The 19,013-nt window shown below is 39.2% G+C and overlaps 1 protein-coding gene across 1 annotated transcript in view; it reads right to left on the bottom strand.

Moving 5' to 3' along the window:
- Positions 1 to 18,424, bottom strand: part of Lrrc72 (leucine rich repeat containing 72) — a 53,611-nt gene extending 35,187 nt beyond the window's left edge. Inside the window, exons 1-3 of the mRNA XM_052185930.1 lie at positions 18,335 to 18,424; positions 12,494 to 12,567; positions 8,542 to 8,611 (exon numbers count right to left, since the gene is read on the bottom strand). Coding sequence (XP_052041890.1) covers positions 8,542 to 8,611; positions 12,494 to 12,567; positions 18,335 to 18,424 — 234 coding nt within the window. The remainder of the gene's footprint in view (positions 1 to 8,541; positions 8,612 to 12,493; positions 12,568 to 18,334) is intronic.
- Between the last annotated feature and the right edge of the window lie 589 nt (positions 18,425 to 19,013).

Here is a 19,013-nt window from a genome sequence, read left to right as displayed (position 1 = left end):
AAAAAATAACATCAAAAATGACAGGAAGTAATAATCACTATTCCTTAATATCTCAACATCAATGGACTCAATTCCCCAGTAGAAAGACATAGACTAACAGACTGGATACGTAAACAGGACCCTACATTTTGCTGCATACAAGAAATACACCTCAGGGTCAAAGACAAACACTACCTTAGATTAAAAGGCTGGAAGACAATTTTACAAGCAAATAGTCTCAGGAAAAAAGCTGGAGTAGGCATTCTAATATTAGATAAAATTGACTTTCAACCTAAAGTCATCAAAAGAGACACTGAGGGACACTTCCTGCTGGTCAAAGGAAAAACACACCAAGAAAAACTCTCAATCCTGAACATCTATGTGCAAATGCAAGGGCACCCTCATTCATAAAAGAAACTTTAGTAAAGCTCAAAGCACACATTGCACCTAACACAATAATTATGGATGACTTCAACACTGCACTTTCCTCAATGGACCGATCAGGAAAACAGAAACTAAACAGGGAGACAGTGAAACTAATTGAAGCTTTGGACCAATTTGATTTAACATACATATATATATAAAACTTTTCATCCCAAAGCAAAAGAATATACCTTTTTCTTAGCACCTCATGTTACCTTCTCCAAAATTGATCATATGATTGGTCACAATTCAGACCTCAACACATATAAGAAGATTGAAATAATCCTATGCCTCCTATCAGATCACTATGGAGTAAAAGTGGTCTTCAATAGCAACAAAAAACATCAGAAAGCCCACATAGACATGGAAACTGAGCAATAGTCAATGATACCTTGGTTAAGGATGAAATACAGAAAGAAATCAAAGACATTTTAGAATTTAATGAAAATGAAGACAAAACATACCAAAATCTTTGGGACACAATGAAAACAGTGCTAAGAGGAAAACTCATAGCCCTGAGTACCTCCAAAAAGAAAATGGAGAGAGCATACACTAACAGCTTAAAGACACACCTGAAAGCCCTGGAACAAAAAGAAGCTATTTCACCCAGGAGAAGTAGAAGGCAGGAAATCATTAAACTCAGGGCTGAAATCAATCAAGTAGAAACAAAGAGAACCATACAAAGAACCAACAAAACCAGGATCTGGTTCTTTGAGAAAATCAACAAGATAGATAAACCCTTAGCCAGACTAACCAAAGGACACAGAGACAGTATCCAGATTAACAAAATTAGAAATAAAAAGGGGGATATAAGAACAGAAACTGAGGAAATTCAAAAAATCATCAGATCTTACTACAAAAGCCTATATACTTAATGCAACTGGAGAATCTGGAGGAAATGGACAGTTTCTTAGACAGATAACAAACACCAATATTAAATCAGGATCATACAGATCATCTAAACAGTCCTGTAACCACAAAAGAAATAAAAGGGGTCATAGAAAGTCTCCCAACCAAAAAAAAAAAAAAAAAAAAAAAAAAAAAAAAAAAAAAAAGCACGGAACCAGATGGTTTTAGTGCATAATTCTATCAGACCTTCAAAGAATACCTAACACCAATACTCTTCAAACTATTCCACAAAATAAAAACAGAAAGAACACTACCCAATTCCTTATACGAAGCCACAATTACTCTGATACCAAAACTACACAAAGATCCAACAAAGAAAGAGAACTTCAGGCCAATTTCCCTTATGAATATCGATGCAAAAATACTAAATAAAATTCTTGCCAACTGAATCCAAGAACACATCAAAATGATCATCCACCATCATCAAGCAGGCTTCATCCCACGGATGCAGGGATGGTTCAATATAAGGAAATCCATCAATACAATCCACTACATAAACAAACAAAGAAAAAAAAAACCACATGATCATTTCATTAGATGCTAAAAAAGCATTTGACAAAATTCAGCATCCTTTCATGCTAAAAGTCTTGGAAAGAACAGGAATTCAAGGCCCATACCTAAACATAGTAAATATACAGCAATATACAGCAAACTGGTAACCAGCATCAAACTAAATGGAGAGAAACTTGAAGCAATCCCACTAAAATCAGGGACTAGACAAGATTGTCCTCTCTCTCCTTATCTTTTCAATATAGTACTTGAAGTTCTAGCTAGAGCAATTAGACAACATAAGGAGGTCAAGGGAATACAAATTGGAAAGGAAGAAGTCAAATTATCACTATTTGCAGATGACATGATAGTCTACTTAAGTGACCCGAAAACCTCCACCAGAGAACTCCTACAGCTGATAAACAACTTCAGCAAAGTGGCTGGTTATAAAATCAACTCAAGCAAATCAGTTGCCTTCCTATACTCAAAGGATAAGCAGGCTGAGAAAGAAGTTAGGGAAATGACACCCTTCACAATAGCCACAAACAATATAACGTATCTTGGTGTGACTCTAACCAAACAAGTGAAAGATCTTCAAGAACCTCAGGTCTCTGAAGAAGGAAATTGAAGAAGCCCTCAGAAAATGGAAAAATATTCCATGCTTGTGGATTGGCAGGATTAATATAGTTAAAATTGCCATCTTGCCAAAAGCAATATACAAATTCAACCAAATCCCCTTCAAAATCCCAACTCAGTTCTTCACAGAGTTAGAAAAAGCAATTCTCAAATTCATCTGGAATAACAAAACAAAACAACAACAACAAAAAAAAAAAAAACCCAGGATAGCTAAAACTATTCTCAACAGTAAAAGAACTTCTTGGGGAATCAATATCCCAGACCTCAAGTAATACTACAAAGCAATAGAGTTAAAAACTGCATAGTATTGGCACAGCTACAGGCAAGTAGACCAATGGAATAGAATTGAAGACCTAGAAATGAATCCACACACCTATGGTCACTTGATCTTCGACAAAGGAGCCGAAAACATCCAGTGGAAAAAAGATAGCCTTTTCAACAAATGGTACTGGTTCAACTGGATGTCAGCATGCAGAAGAATGAGAATTGATCCATTCTTACCTCCTTGTACTAAGCTCAACTCCAAGTGGATCAGGAACCTCCACGTAAAACCAGACACACTGAAACTAATAGAAAGGAAACTGGGGAAAACCCTTGAGGACATGGGCACAGGGGAAAAGTTCCTGAACAGAACACAAATAGCTTATGCTCTAAGATCAAGAATTGACAAATGGGACCTCATAAAATTACAAAGTTTCTGTAAGGCAAAGGACACTATCAAGCAGACAAAACTGCCACCAACAAATTGGGAAAGGATCTTCACCAATCCTACATCCGATAGAGGGCTAATATCCAATATATACAAAGAACTCAAGAAGTTAGACCCCAGGGATCAAATAACCCTATTAAAAATGGGGTACAGATCTAAACAAAGAATTTTTACCTGAAGAACTTAGGATGGCCGAGAAGCAACCTAAGAAATGCTCAACATCATTAGTCATTAGGGAAATGCAAATCAAAACAACCCTGATATTTCACCTCACATCAGTTAGATTGGCTAAGGTTAAAAACTTAGGAGACAGCAGGTTTTGGGGAGGATGCAGAGAAAGAGAAACACTCCTCCACTGCTTGTGGGATTGTAAGATGGTACAACAACTCTGGAAATCAGTCTGGCAGAATGATTTTCCTCAGAAAACTAGGCATGACACTTCTGGAAGACCTGGCTATACCACTCCTGGGTATATACCCAGAGGATTCCCCAGCATGCAATAATGATACATGGTCCACTATGTTCAAAACAGTCTTATTCATAATAGCCAGAAGCTGGAATGAACCGAGATGTCGCTCAATGGAGTTATGGATACAGAAAATGTGGTATATTTACACATTGGAATGCTACTCAGGAATTAAAAACAATGAATTTATGAAATTTTTAGGCAAATGGTTGGAACTAGAAAATATCATCCTAAGTGAGGTAACCCAATCACAAAAGAATACAAGGGGAATGGAATCACTGATAAGTGGATATTAATTAGCTCAGACGCTCTGAATATCCAAGACATAAGTAGCATACCAAATGACTCCCATGAAGAAGTAAGGAGAAGGCCCTGATCTGGGAAAGGCCTGATCCAGCATTTTAGGGGAGTACCAGGACAGAAAAAAGGGAGGGAGATGATTGGAGAATGTGTGGAGAAAAGGCTTATGGGACATATGTGGAGGGGAACAGGGAAAGCATTGGGAATATAAACAAAGAATTTAGAAAATAATAATTAAAAAAATAAATTCCCTTAATTAAAAAAAAAAGACAGAGGCATATGCAACAATTTCCTGACTAGGACTCTAATAGCTCTAGAAATATTAGCAGGAATTTACAAATAGGATTTCACGAAATAAGAAAGCCTCTGCAAAAAAAGAGAAACAATTAGAGTCAAGAGACAGACTAGAGTGGGCAAAAACTCTTGCCAGCTATTCTACAGGAACCAAGGCAAAATACAAAGACTGAAACAAAAATTAAAACATCAAAAGAACAAGTAATCTGATCAGTAAGTGCTAAAATAAAGCGAGCCAGTCAGCCACATAAGTTTGTGATTAATATAAAAATTTATAACACAATGTATTAATTGGTAAGTAAAATGTGTGCATTTGTGTGTGTGGGGGGGGGTGTGTACAGTGGTACATTCAGAGGTATATTAAGTCATCACAGGATGAACAAAATCATACTATTTCAGAAAAACATTGGAGAGAACAGAGCATCTTTATGTCAAATGAAATAGGCCAGACATTTGACTAAATAGCACATGATTTTTCTTATATGTTGGTTACAAACTTAAAAAGCAAGACATGGAAGCTTAAGAAAAACTATCTAAGATGAGGAGAGGAACCAGGAGAGGTAGACTTGGAGAGGATAATGGTGTGTGTGAGTGAGTATGTTCAATGTACATCTGAAACCTCTAATTCTGTGTAATCAACATACACTAGTAAAAAGCTTACAAATGCAATATTAATAACAGAATACAGATCTGAGACACTTTACAATGGATGGCCAAAGTATATAGTGTCAAGTTCCAGAGACTTCAGTTAGAAGTAGCCTTTGGATAAAGACGAGGAGCAGTGAGTGGAAAGAACTGGAACTGGAGAGTGGCTAGCTTTCGGTTGCTATATCTAAATATTGAAGAAAATCAACTTAGAGGCAAGACTTTATTCTCGCCCTGGGTTTTAGAGCTTTCAGAGCTTTTTTTCTGTTTTTAGTCTAGCTGAATTGTGGCTGATAGTGAGGTAGAATATTTTAGGAGGAATGTGTGGCAGATGAGAGTGCTCAAGATAGCCAGAAAGCTAAGAGCAAGGAAGAGGCCATGGTTTCAATAGACCCTCAAGGATGTGATGAGGTGTCCCCTAGGCCCCCCACCTCCTAATGTTCCCACCACCTTTATTAGCACTATAGGCTGGTCACCAGGCCCTTACCACAGGGGACCTTGAACAGCATGGTAGATGGAAAACATCACAAGGGACCTAGCAGGGACGCTTCTAGATAAACCATAGAGTCAAGAGCCAAACTGGACAGTGCTAGTGGATACAAAACAAAGAACTGTTTCTCCTTTGCTGTCATCAACCTCCACACCACCCCAGTCCATACCAAACATGGCTGAAAGATAGAGGTAAAGACAATTGCCAACATCCCATCCTAGGAGAAGACTGGAGTCGAGGTGAGGAGGCAAGGAAAGGGACGACTACATCTCCCTAGGTAATAAAGAAAGCAGCTGGCCATCTACAGTCATGCCATTCCCAGGAAAATGTTTTGAAATGAGATTGCGATAAATGCCTCAACAATGAGATGTAAATTTCATCTCACCAAGGCAGGGTATGTGTGTGTGTTTCTGTGCCTGTCTGTGTTTCATTTGTAAAGAAAGAATAATATGTGAAAAATATTTTCATTTATGAACTTGATCTAAGAAATTGACTGAATGAATTATATTAGTAGGAAAAGAGTGACTGTCTAAGCTTTCCTTCACAAAACTTGGGAGGCAGGGGGTTCCAGTCCTGAGGCCTCTGGCGGGAGCACTCAGATCTCTCCGCTTCCAGATCCAGATCAGCCTGGGCGGCAACACCACATCTCCAGGTCCTGCAAGAGGCAAGAGGGGCTTCCAGGCAGCCAAAGGGAAGAAGTCGGTGTCATTTCATTGGATGCTGAGAAAGCATTTGAAAATATTCAGCATCCTTTCATGCTTAAAGTCTTGGAAAGAGCAGGAATTCAAGGCCCATACCTAAACATAGTAAAAGCAATATACAGCAAACCAGTAGCCAGCATCAAACTAAATGGAGAGAAACTTGAAGCAATCCCACTAAAATCAGGGACTAGACAGGGCTGCCCCCTTTCTCCTTATCTTTTCAATATTGTACTTGAGGTACTAGTTCGGGCAATTCGACAACATAAGGAGGTCAAAGGGATACAAATTGGAAAGGAAGAAGTCAAACTATCATTATTTGCAGATGACATGATAGTCTACCTAAGTGACCCAAAAAACTCCACTAGAGAGCTCCTACAGCTGATAAACAACTTCAGCAAAGTGGCAGGTTATAAAATCAACTCAAGGAAATCAGTGGCCTTCCTATACTAAAAGGATAAGCAGGCTGAGAAATAAATTAGGGAAATAACCCCCTTTACAATAGTCACAAACAGTATAAAGTATCTTGGGGTAACTCTTACCAAACATGTGAAAGATCTGTATGACAAGAACTTCAAGACTCTGAAGAAGGAAATGGAAGAAGACCTCAAAAAATGGGAAAACCTCCCATGCTCATGTATCGGTAGAATCAATATAGTTAAAATGGCCATTTTGCCAAAAGCAATATACAGATTCAATGCATTACCCATCAAAATCCCAACTCAATTCTTCACAGAGTTAGAAAGAGCAATTATCAAATTCATCTGGAATAACAAAAAACCCAGGATAGCTAAAACTATTCTTAGCAACAAAAGAAAGTCTGGGGGAATCAGTATCCCTGACCTCAAGCAATACTACAGAGCAATAGTGTTAAAAACTGCATGGTATTGGTACAGTGACAGGCAGGAGGATCAATGGAACAGGATTGAAGATCCAGAAATGAACCCACACACCTATGGCCACTTGATCCTCGACAAAGAGGCTGAAAACATCCAATGGAAAAAAGATAGCCTTTTCAACAAATGGTGCTGGTTCAACTGGAGGTCAGCATGCAGAAGAATGAGAATTGATCCATCCTTGTCTCCTTGTACTAAGCTCAAATCCAAATGGATCAAGGACCTCCACATAAAGCCAGATACTCTGAAGCTAATAGAAAAGAAACTGGGGAAGACCCTTGAGGACATCGGTACAGGGAGAAAGTTTCTGAACAGAACACCAATAGCGTATGCTCTAAGATCAAGAATTGACAAATGGGACCTCATAAAATTACAAAGTTTCTGTAAGGCAAAGGACACCATCCAAAGGACAAATCGGCAACCAACAAATTGGGAAAAGATCTTCATCAATCCTACATCAGATAGAGGGCTAATATCCAATATATATAATGAACTCAAGAAGTTAGACTCCAGAAAACCAAACAACCCTATTAAAAATGGGGTACAGAGTTAAACAAAGAATTTTCACCTGAAGAACTTTGGATGGCTGAGAAGCATCTTAAAAAATGCTCAACTTCATTAGTCATTAGGGAAATGCAAATCAAAACAACCCTGAGATTTCACCTTACACCAGTCAGAATGGCTAAGATTAAAAATTCAGGAGACAGCAGGTGTTGGAGAGGGTGTGGAGAAAGAGGAACACTCCTCCACTGCTGGTGGGGTTGCAAATTGGTACAACCACTCTGGAAATCAGTCTGGCGGTTCCTCAGAAAACTGGGTACCTCACTTCCAGAAGATCCTGCTATACCACTCCTGGGCATATACCCAGAGGATTCCCCACCATGAAATAAGGATACATGCTCTACTATGTTCATAGCAGCCCTATTTACAATTGCCAGATGCTGGAAAGAACCCAGGTATCCCTCAACAGAAGAGTGGATGCAAAAAAATGTGGTATATCTACACAATGGAGTACTATTCAGCCATTAGAAACAATGAATTCATGAAATTCTTAGGCAGATGGATGGAGCTAGAGAACATCATACTAAGTGAGGTAACCCAGACTCAAAAGGTGAATCATGGTATGCACTCACTAATAAGTGGATATTAACCTAGAAAACTGGAATACCCAAAACATAATCCACACATCAAATGAGGTACAAGAAGAAAGGAAGGGTGGCGCCTTGTTCTGGAAAGACTCAGTGAAGCAGTATTCGGCAAAACCAGAATGGGGAAGTGGGAAGGGGTAGGTGGGAGGACAGGGGGAGAGAAGGGGGCTTACGGGACTTTCGGGGAGTGGGGGGCTAGAAAAGGGGAAATCATTTGAAATGTAAATAAAATATTATATCAAAAAAAAACTTGGGAGGCAGAAACAAATCTGTGGTCTGATAGAATCTCACATTGCTTTACTCAATATACCAGATATACCTACATCTGATAGGTATATCTGGTTTCAGGTTTGTGTGTTTCTTATTTGACGTTAAGCTTTACAAATATTCTAAATATTAGCTCCATTAGAGGATAAAATCAAGACACTTAAGTAACTTAAAGATAAAATATAACATTACCTTATTATGATGGAGCCACAAATATCTTAATTTTTTAAATCTAGAAAGATCAACAACCTCTGTCAGTTCCCTGGAAAGGAGAAAAAAAAACATGAATATGAGCAACAAGTCACTTGTTTATTGATAAGGCTGACCATACTGCTGGGATAGTTTGGAGGATCAGGCAAGACCTCTTTTTCCTTTCAGAATCGTTGGTACACTTATATTCTAATTTCAGAAAGAATATCATTAAATTTAAGCTTTTAATGTCAGTAAAGTTCATTAGCTGAAACTTATATCTTATTATTGCAGAGTTTATTTCAATCTTATTTCAAAACATTTTGCTGGGTAATGGGGAGGAAGAAAAAAAATGGACGCTGGACTGTCAACTCAGTGGGAAAAATTGAATTTGGTGCTGCTTTAGTCTTGTCTGCAGGTCCTCACTCTGTGATTGGTCCTGTCAAGGCCACACAAGATCTAGGAGATGATATTGCTAGGATAATTAAGGACAGACACTGAGGAGGGAGTTTGTTGCTCACTATTCTCCTGATCAAAGCAGCACCTACCTAAGGAGACTGAGTTTAATTCAGCAAAGTAAAAAGTAAACCATCAAATTATTCACACACCCCCACTCACCTACATTTCCTTTATAGTTCGTATGTTTTATCAATATTCATATATTACAGTTGACCTAACTCCAGTCATGTTAAGTTTCCATTTGCCAAAGTCTTCCCCATTAACACATTTACATATTGAAAAGCCCTCGGCAACTGGCCAGCGGACCACCAAATACTCTTGATTCATCTTACAGGTTTGTAACAGTTACATTCCAGATATATCATCTTAATGACATTGGTGGAAAGTCTGTATTACATCAGAAGGTTAATAATGTCAGTTTGTCTCACTCCTGGTAAAACTAAGTTCTGTTATTTGTTTAGGGTCCACCAGGTCTGTATTGTAAAAGTGCAAATTTTATAATAAAATGCTAACCTGTAGTTCACACATGTCATGATTCTCCCCACAACTGCCTTCAGTTGATGACCCCTACCTGATTGGGATTGGATCGCATTCTTTTTTGTTGTTGTTGTTGTTGTTTTTGTTTTTGCTTTTGTTTGGTTTTGGGCTTTTTGTTTTGTTTTATTTGTTTTGTTTTGTTTTGTTTTTTTTTGTTTTTTTGTTTTTTTTTTTCAAGACAGGGTTTCTCTGTGTAGTCCTGTCTGTCCTGGAACTCACTCTGTAGACCACACTGGCCTCGAACTCATAAATCCGCCTACCTCTGCCTCCCAAGTGCTGGGATTAAAGGCATGAGCCACCCTGGCTTTTCTTGTGTGGAGGGGAGGGGGACCTCATTCTTTTTACATTAACTTTTCTTTCTACAAAGAACTAGTCTGCTCCTTTCTTTCTTTTGTTTATTTCTCTTTTGTCTTCTTCGGATTTACATACCCTTGCCCACACAATTGCTCGGATACAATAACATACCAGGCTTCTCCAAAGCAGCACTAACACATTCTCCCTCTCCCTCTCTCTCCTTCTCCCTCTCTATCATTCTCCCTCTCTATCATTCCCCCCTCCCTTGCCTACAGTCTGTTTCTGGGAAGGACTCCTGGGAACATGGTGCATGTCTGGTACTCTGGTACTAGACAGCGATGAGAGCATGTCAACTCTTTGTTGATATGATCAAAAAGACCTCTACTTAGAAGTGTAATGGTTTTGAGCCTCTCTTTGGCAATTTCCTATACATTTTAATCCCTTAGAACATTATCAATGGGTCCAATCATCCTTATCATTTTTTTATAGTAATAATATGGGTGCTGAAAATGTGGTTATTAGATAAATATAACAAAGTGATTCACTTTTTAAAAAGGGCTCTCAAGCTGGGAATATTTCTTTTGCACACAAGCCTGTCCTACAACAAGAATGTGATGTTATGCTTTAAGATGGGGCCAAGCAAGCAGAGAAGATATAAATTTACTACTAATGATGCTATGACTTCTGCTGACAATTACATGTCAATGCATATTACAGATTATATGCTTTGCAGTTACCACGGGGCACTGAGAAGACACTGTCATTGCAAGAGCAACAGGGATTTAAGCAAAGATCATCTAGTTTATGCATATAGACGGTGAAATATTTTTTGTCCCAACTCTGTTTTCTGTCATTTAAGAAGACCACTAATCACCAACAACCAGGGGTTGATATTTCTAATTTTTCTAGTGTTTTAAAGCTATCCTTTTTTTATCTACACACTCGTGTGATCCACAGTATTCCATTGCTGGAGTTGCAAAAGGCTTATTGATGCAACATTTCAACCATATACAGTTTTATTATTGTTTTAAGTCTAACTAATTTCTGGAAAGGCTCAAACCACGACCTTGAACATATTCAAAATGTTTTTGTTATATTCATTATATTCTAAAACATTTATTTATTTGTTTGTTTGTTTAAAGCTAAGGATCAAATTCATGTCCATGCTGGGTAAAGGGCTTTGCTAATGATTTATATCTAAGCATTGGTTTAAATTTCAAATAGAGCATCTCTTTATTATCTTACCAACAAGCAATTCAGAACCACTAAAAAATTACACATTTTCTGTAATAATAAGTTAAAAGCAAATATTTAATATGGCCAAAGAAATATGTTTGTTAATGAATAATTTCTCAAATCACTGTAGACACAGTGATTAAATTCATTGTTAAACTGGGCTCTTTCATTAAAGTTAGGCTGTATTTCAAAGATTTAAAAAAAATATGCCATGCCTATTATATAATAACACACAAATTATCCATGGCCACAGAGGCCCAAAAAGGGGAAAAATCAAAATCACAGGTCCAGTAAAATAACTCAGGGTTAAAGGAACTTGTAGGCAGAGCTAATGGTTTGAGTTTGATCTCTGAGTCCTACAAGGTAGAAACGAAGCATTTATTCCCTGAAGTTTTTTTTCTACCCAGCTCCCAATACAAAATAAACATAACAAGTTAATGAAGAGGAATAGCAATCCAGTCTTTGTCCATTTTGTTTCACTATAACCCGCTACCTGAGGATGGATTCTTTATAAAGAGCAGATTTTATGAGGCTCCGGGTAAGCACGAGGCACAAGATGAATCTTTGTCTCTTTTTCAGATTCTGTCAGAATGAAAGAATAATATCCTTTCCACTATTTCTTTCAGCAGATTATGATCCTGACAATGGCAGAGATAAGATTTTATGGAGTGTGATCCTAAATAATAACTTATTTATTCTGATGCTTAAAGAGCCAATGGCCAGTGAGGGGCATCTTGGTTAGCTGCAACTTTTGGATTATCTCTACTGTTAAGACCCGGAGTCTGTCTCAGACACTGGGGCTACTGTATTTTATAAATGTAAAGGAGAGGTTTTCTTGTTTGCTAATACAATCAACAAGGGTTAACAAGGGTTATAGCAAAAGAGTTGTTTTTATGGTATATCATCATCATAATCTTCATAATAATAACTGAACGCTTATCATGTACCAGGTCTCTAGTTTCCAACGCTCAGTGTCACAGCAATCCTGTAACGAGGCTGGCTTATTATACAAGAGTAGGGTTACTAAATGAAGTAAAAGGTATCTAGTTGATATTTGCAGATTTTGAAAAGTAGTGCATGTTGTCTGGGAAATAATGATACTAAAGTTATACTCAGTGTTTTTCTAAAATTCATATTTACCTGGTGTTTTATTTGTTTTTAAATGTGACAATCCTAGCAGGAAAGTTACATAACATGCCAAGATCATCCCTAGACAGCCTAGCTCAATACCTCTGCCTTTTAAACCTTTTCAATGTCTTGCCTCTCCAGTGTAAGAGGCAGACCCTCATATGTGGTGTAGTTACTCAATTGTGGTTACCTACCCAGTCAGTCCTTAAAGAAGGTGTAATGGAAAAACATTTGCCTCTATAAAAGATCGCAAAATGATTCTCTTCTGTGTTGATTTTTTTTTTTAATGAAATATACTTACTTTTTAGAAAGAAACAGCTCCAAGACATCAAGATCCCTCTTGTGGCCACATATCTTTAGTTGATCTTCAACTGCCTGATAACATATAATTAATCTGTCAAAGCACATTCCAATGAGCAAAAATACTGAGACATTTGCAGTCAATAACAATATGTCTACAAGAAGATCAAAAGAAAGGCGAATATGGAGGCAACCACTCTAATTGATAAATTCCAACACTACAATTATATATTATTTACTCATCTTTGTGGTTGAATCTCATTACTTTTTACCTTAGGCGCAGATGTGTAAATAACTTTTAAGCAGAAAGGGAAAAATATGAATATGTATAAACACCATGATTAAGTTAGTTCTCTGTGAGATAGAATATTTTGGCTCTTGAACAGTTACTCTAAAATGTCCCTTCAGAAATGAAGAATTAGGGTTTGATGAGGTTCTGTATTTATAGAGAGCATCTGGAGCAAGGTTACAGGCAGAAGGGGTAAAATATAATGTGTATTTCAGAGAGGTTCTTATGGTGTCTCACTTCAGCATGCTCAGCGTCAGTAAGTTGTCAGCGACCATCAAACAAGGGGTTAAATGTTATTTCTCTCTAAGTAAATTAATCAACACAGTGTCCGTTTTCTTGCCATAGGCTTTGTTTTTAAAAGTACAGGCCCGGCAGCAGCTATAACACCCTTTGCTTTTTCTTTAATAATTACCAAATAAACAGTTGTAGGGCACCTGACTGAGAGTAATATGGAATAATTATAGCCTGTCTATAATTGGCCATGACCGCGTAGAGCGAACAAGACACAACAGAAGTGACGGGGTCACCCGTGCAGGTCTGGGGCCCACAAACATCCTAATTATCAGAGTCAAAACAATCAAAGATTTGGGGTGTGGATCTGTGGTGGGTGGTAAGACTGCAGCGTCAGAAAAAGGATTTACAAGGTCTTGAGAGTGCATTGACTGTGAAGTAGAGAGCTCGAAGGGTGAGCAGATGAACAGACACAGGCGGAACCGAGAGGGGTACATACGGTAGCGGAGGATGACTGCAGGCTTCATGTTCCTCACTGCCCTTGATTCTGAAGGGAAGCGGAAGTAGGGGTATGGGGAGTTACAGGCTCAGGCTCAAGTCTTCCAACAGCTGGGTTATATTTTACACTTACGCAAACCAAGACTTGGAAAAACTCATTGAGCCAGGCTTGGATGTTCTCACCAGGCTATTTCGTCATAAGCACCTAAACTCTCAGCCTACACAGAGTCAATCAAAACACTGCAAAGTGACTTAGAGCCAAAGTAGACTTAAATTTGTATCCTGCTGGAGTTATAATCATGCTTTTAACTTGATCTAGCCATTGCTACTCGGAAATACAGCGAAGTCTTCACAGAGAAGTGTATTCTGCTTTTTCCACACAACCTCACTCCCAGTCATCAGCCACTGGCCTTAGACAGGAACGAGGCCGGGGCCTTCCTCCGAGGCCAGGGCCTTCCTCAGACTTGCAGCTTGCAGATGACAGGCTCTGAGCGGCCCAGACCTTCCTTCTCAGGTGAACCGACCTCTCTTAGTAAACCTCTGCCTATGCTTATGCATTTTATTGGCTTTCTCTCCCTGGAGATCATGGCATCTAGACACTTATTTTTAAGTAAAACATTAATGCCAATGTAATTTGTGTAAGTCAATAATATCTGTTTTCTTTTAAAAAATTAAACACATACAAAATTTACATACTAAAAACAAAAGTCATCATGTGATTATGAGAAAGTTTTCCTTTCTAGAATACATATTATATATGACTGTATATATGCTACATGTAAAATAAGTGTAAGTATACATATACATATATATACACATATATATAATGTGTGTGTGCGTGTGTGTACACGTGTGTGTGTGTGTGTGTGTGTGTGGTGTATTGAGATGGGTCTTGTGATTTTACACAGGCTGGTCTTGAACCCCTGGGTGGATGTGGATGTGATTCTTCCACCTCACCTGAGTAGTTGCCATGTGCTCTTGGCAATGCATTAGCCAACAAGGTAACACATTTTTTCAGTGCTTGAACATTTTATAATAAACATGCATTAACTTGACAGCCAGAAAGTATTATGCATTTTCAAAATTTTAGCCACAGAAGAAATATTTAACATTTTAATAATTTTTAGAAAAGTATGAGTTGAATAGGAAGATTGCAAATATCACCATTAAGTTGTAAACCCCTGACACACTTAATTGCTTACACAACTTTGATTATGGCGTGTTCCTTCTCATCCAATAATTATGTATGACTTCGGTACAAAGTTTCAATATCAAAGAGCCACAAAGTGTGCCACGAAGATGTTTTAGGTTTCATTGAGCCATGGCAGGCAGTTCTGAACTTCAGTCCCTCCAGAGCTTCACTAGAACTGCATATAACGCTTCACTTAAGAGGTCTTCCAGCAGCTTTCCCTGATGATTTTGCATTGTTGATGGACACACACACACACACACACACACACACTTTAGCACTTTTGCTATTTTCACTATTTTTATATTTGCATCCACACTGCCTTATAATCAGCAGCACTGGCTTCTTCCAGAACCTTCTGTCTGTGTATAACTGAAGCTCCACCCTCCACATGCTCCCCGTGTCCTGAGCACCCGGCAGGCAGGTATCCTCTGCTTCTTGATTCTCTGAGAGTATCTTCTACAAACCTCTGCAGCCCTTGGCGGTGAGTGATTGGTCTCTTTTAGTCAGCAGAAGGTTGGTAGGATTTATGTAATAGTATAGATCAGAACTTCACTCACTTAGTAAGGTTCAGTGACATTCTATTGCATCTAGTATTTATAAAGATAGACAAGTGGGTAGCGGCCCTTTCAGTTATGACCAATAATGCAACTGTGACCATTAAGCATACAAAGATCTGTACAAGCCTCTGCCTTCCTCTTTGCTTAGGTAAAGGTGAAGAAATGATACAGTAATTCAGAAGATAACTTTTTGTAGAAAGTTTTATGTAATTTTCTACGACAGGAGAGACATGACAGGCCTTTTTTAAAAGGAATATTTTTTAAAAAATGGTAGATCCAGATACAGTCACCCAGCCACCACTTGAAACTCCTGTAAGTGCTTAATTTAGGTTGTGACTATCTTGTAAGTTTACTGGTAAAGCTAGGGGTAAATTTGGTAAGATGTCTGCCATCTATGACCAGTCCTTTGTCTCTCTCTCTCTCTCTCTCTCTCTCTCTCTCTCTCTCTCTCTGTATGTGTGTGTGTGTGTTTATACATTGATATTTATTTACTTATTTAGGGTACTTTAAAAATTTTATTAGCTATTTTATTTGCTTTTCAAATGTTATCCCCTTTCCTGGTTTGCCCCCCAACCCCCCCATCTCATCGCCCTTTCCCCTGCTTCTATGAGGGTGCTCCCTCACCCTCCCATGCACTCCTGCTTCCCCTTACTGGCATTCCCCTACACTAGAGCATCGAGTCTTCACAGGACCAAGGGCCTCTCCTCTCATTGATGTCCAACAAGGCCATCCTCTGCTGCATATGCAGCTGGAGCCATGGGTCCCTCCATGTGTACTCTTTGGTTGATGGTTTAGTTCTTGGGAGCTCTGGGGGGGAGGGTCTGGTTGGTTGATATTGTTATTCCTTCTGTGGGACTGCAAATCCCTTTAGCTCTGTCAGACCTTTCTCTAACTCCTCGACCAGATCTTTAAGTAGGAGACAGTAAGGGACATCTAATGAGATACAAGAAGGTGACAACTGGTAAATGCTATAAGAAAGGGTAGACATATTGTAGCAAAGATAAAGGAAGAAGAAATTCCTGTTCCTCTGGGTGATGAGGTTTCAAGGCAAGACCAAGAGTCTGGGATTAAAGAAAGACAACAAAAGACCCAGGATTTTGATGGAAGGAAGGGTTGTGTAGTCAGGGCACAAAGGATAAAATCAGTGCAAGGGATCAGCACTGCACAGCCTTGAGCATAAAGGAAAGGACCATGGAAAGCAATTGGGAAAATAAGTTAATAAAGGTGTTTGGGAATCACATCATGAGTGTTTACTTTATGATGTAGATTTGGAAGTGTGCACTTAATTAGTGTCCAAATAAAACTTTTATGGGCTTCAATAGCTATAACTGAAAACCACTAATTTTCTGTAAACTGTAACTTGAAGTATAAGTTAACATCACATGGTCCGAATATACAGATACATGTATGCAAGTTAACTACCTGGTAAAGTCCAAGTAGAAAAAAACCTAATGAAGATCTATTTTTTCACATGAAAACTACATTAGTGTTTTAAAACAATGATCTGTGTGAAGTTATTCCCAAGGCTTGTTTCAGTTTCTCCCTTGGTGTCCCTGCCCTTGTTGATATCTACAACATGGGTTTAGTTAACTATTGGATAATGTGACTTTGGATTTAACACAGGGAAATATGAATATCTTACTGAGTCTTTGGACTAGAGAAAGGATGTAACAAGCTTCTAGAAGATGCCTCTAGCATCAATGTGTGTGATAGTTGAGGGTGCAGAAAAACTTCGAGACAGCAAGCAAAGCTACTTCTGGGAAGTGAGGAAGGACGGGGTGACAGGGGAAAGAGTTGAACAGTGGATAATATCACTGGTGTGTGGATAGAGGATCCAGGCAAATGCCAGATAATAAGGGCAATGGGAAGGCATGGGCAACGGTGTCGATGATGTCATGATGCTGATGACGACGTCATGGTTGCTTGCTTGATGAGGAGAACACCTGGAAGATACAGCCAGCTGTGAAACGCTTCACATGCTGGCCTTGATGAAAAATACACTACAGGTCAAGGTATCCAGAAGAAATCTGTGTGTGCATCAATGTGGGTCCCATCAGGATTGCCTGGTGTGTCACTCCAGCCCGAAGGAGAGAAAAAGATACATGTAAGGTCATGGCAATGTGTAAGATCATGAGAACACAGGAGGGAGAGGACACAGGTAGAGAAAACACTGCCATGGTGTGAGCCCAGTAGGAACTTTAAGAACATAGAGTTGAAGGTCTGCAGTACGGTACTGAGTGGGAGCTGTTGTTACTCTGGAATGATGTTGAATTTGGGAACTATTTCACCAGTCTGCTAGGGGAGTGGGGTGCTCTGATTTCAAGTTAATTGGAACCTTTCTTTTCTTTTCTTTTCTTTTCTTTTCTTTTCTTTTCTTTCCTTTTGTTTGCTTTTCTTCCTTCCTTCCTTCCTTCCTTCCTTCCTTCCTTCCTTCCTTCCTTCCTTCCTTCCTTCCTTCCTTCCTTTTCTTTCTTTCTTTTTTTTTTCTTTTGTTTTTCGAGACAGGGTTTCTCTGTGTAGCCCTGGCTGTCCTAGAACTCAATCTGTAGACCAGGCTGGCCTCAAACTCAGAAATCTTCCTGCCTCTGCTTCTCAAGTGCTAGGATTAAAGGCGTGCACCACCACTGCCCGGCTTTATCAAGAAAATGAACATAGTCCAACACAGACTCACGATGGGCATGGTTCCCCCACGAGAAGAGATCGGCAGCTTTCTTTCCCACTCATTGTGTCAGGATTTAGATACAGGAAGATAATGTTTTAAAATTGCAGAATGGTGAAATAGTGCATTAAAATCTACCAAACAAAACACCTTTGATGATCAATTCCTGTACCCCATGCAACACAGCCCAAATTAGGATTTAGTGTGGATCCCTAATGTTCTTTAAACTGCCATGGAGACTGTTGATCTGCCACTTAGCTAGAGGGACTGTGTGGATCAGCGTTGCAAACGCCCCCTTACCAGGGCTCCAGGGGCATCCTCTAGGAGAGCAGAGCATTGTGTTATACCTCTTCCTACCCCAACTGAATCTTGGGTCCAAGGCTGTTGATCTAGCAAGGGATATAGGTGCCTCTTACCTTGAGACTGCTTGGCTGAGCATTTTCCGACACCTTCCGGAGTTTAGTACATGGAAAGACTGGCAAGGAGGACTTCCGGTTTCTGGACATCAAGAAAATTAAGGCAGTGAGGGGTACCAAGAGCTCACTGGGCTTGGCCAAAGCCGCTTCCTTCTCTTTCCACCTTTCGGTCCAATAAAGGCCAGTGTAAATCAGACAAGCACTGAAGACAAACCCTGACTTCTGTGACGTTTACGCTGGTACATCATAGACCGTCTGTGTCCTCTCCTTCTCCAGCGGGGTGTGCATGCTGTGATTCACAGTGCGGTCATCTATGTGTCAGAGACCAGGAGTGAGTGGGTTGCTCTGGAGCAAACGGCCACTCAGCAATCATTTCAGAGTGGAGGTATGAACACCGTTTATGGAAATGAAGCAACCTTGCTGGCTCCCAGCAGTTGTAACCGGAGAAGTGAGACCTCTACTGAGTCTCAGGAGATCCCCACACAAATGGAAAAACATTATGACTTTATTCTTACGTAAAATTTGACATTTTACTCAAGAACTAGGATTTTTATTATGGATTATTATTTTGTACCAATTCTGATTTGGTGCAAATCAGAATTAAGATTTTTATTTCAAATGCTGTGGTTTGGGTACCCCTAACACATTCGCACCAAGGTCTCACCATACACCCTTACCT

Source organism: Apodemus sylvaticus, chromosome 6 (assembly GCF_947179515.1).
Source record: "Apodemus sylvaticus chromosome 6, mApoSyl1.1, whole genome shotgun sequence".
NCBI lineage: Eukaryota > Metazoa > Chordata > Mammalia > Rodentia > Muridae > Apodemus > Apodemus sylvaticus.
The sequence above is the reverse complement of the archived record's forward strand: the minus strand, read 5'-3'. Positions and strand labels throughout refer to the sequence as shown.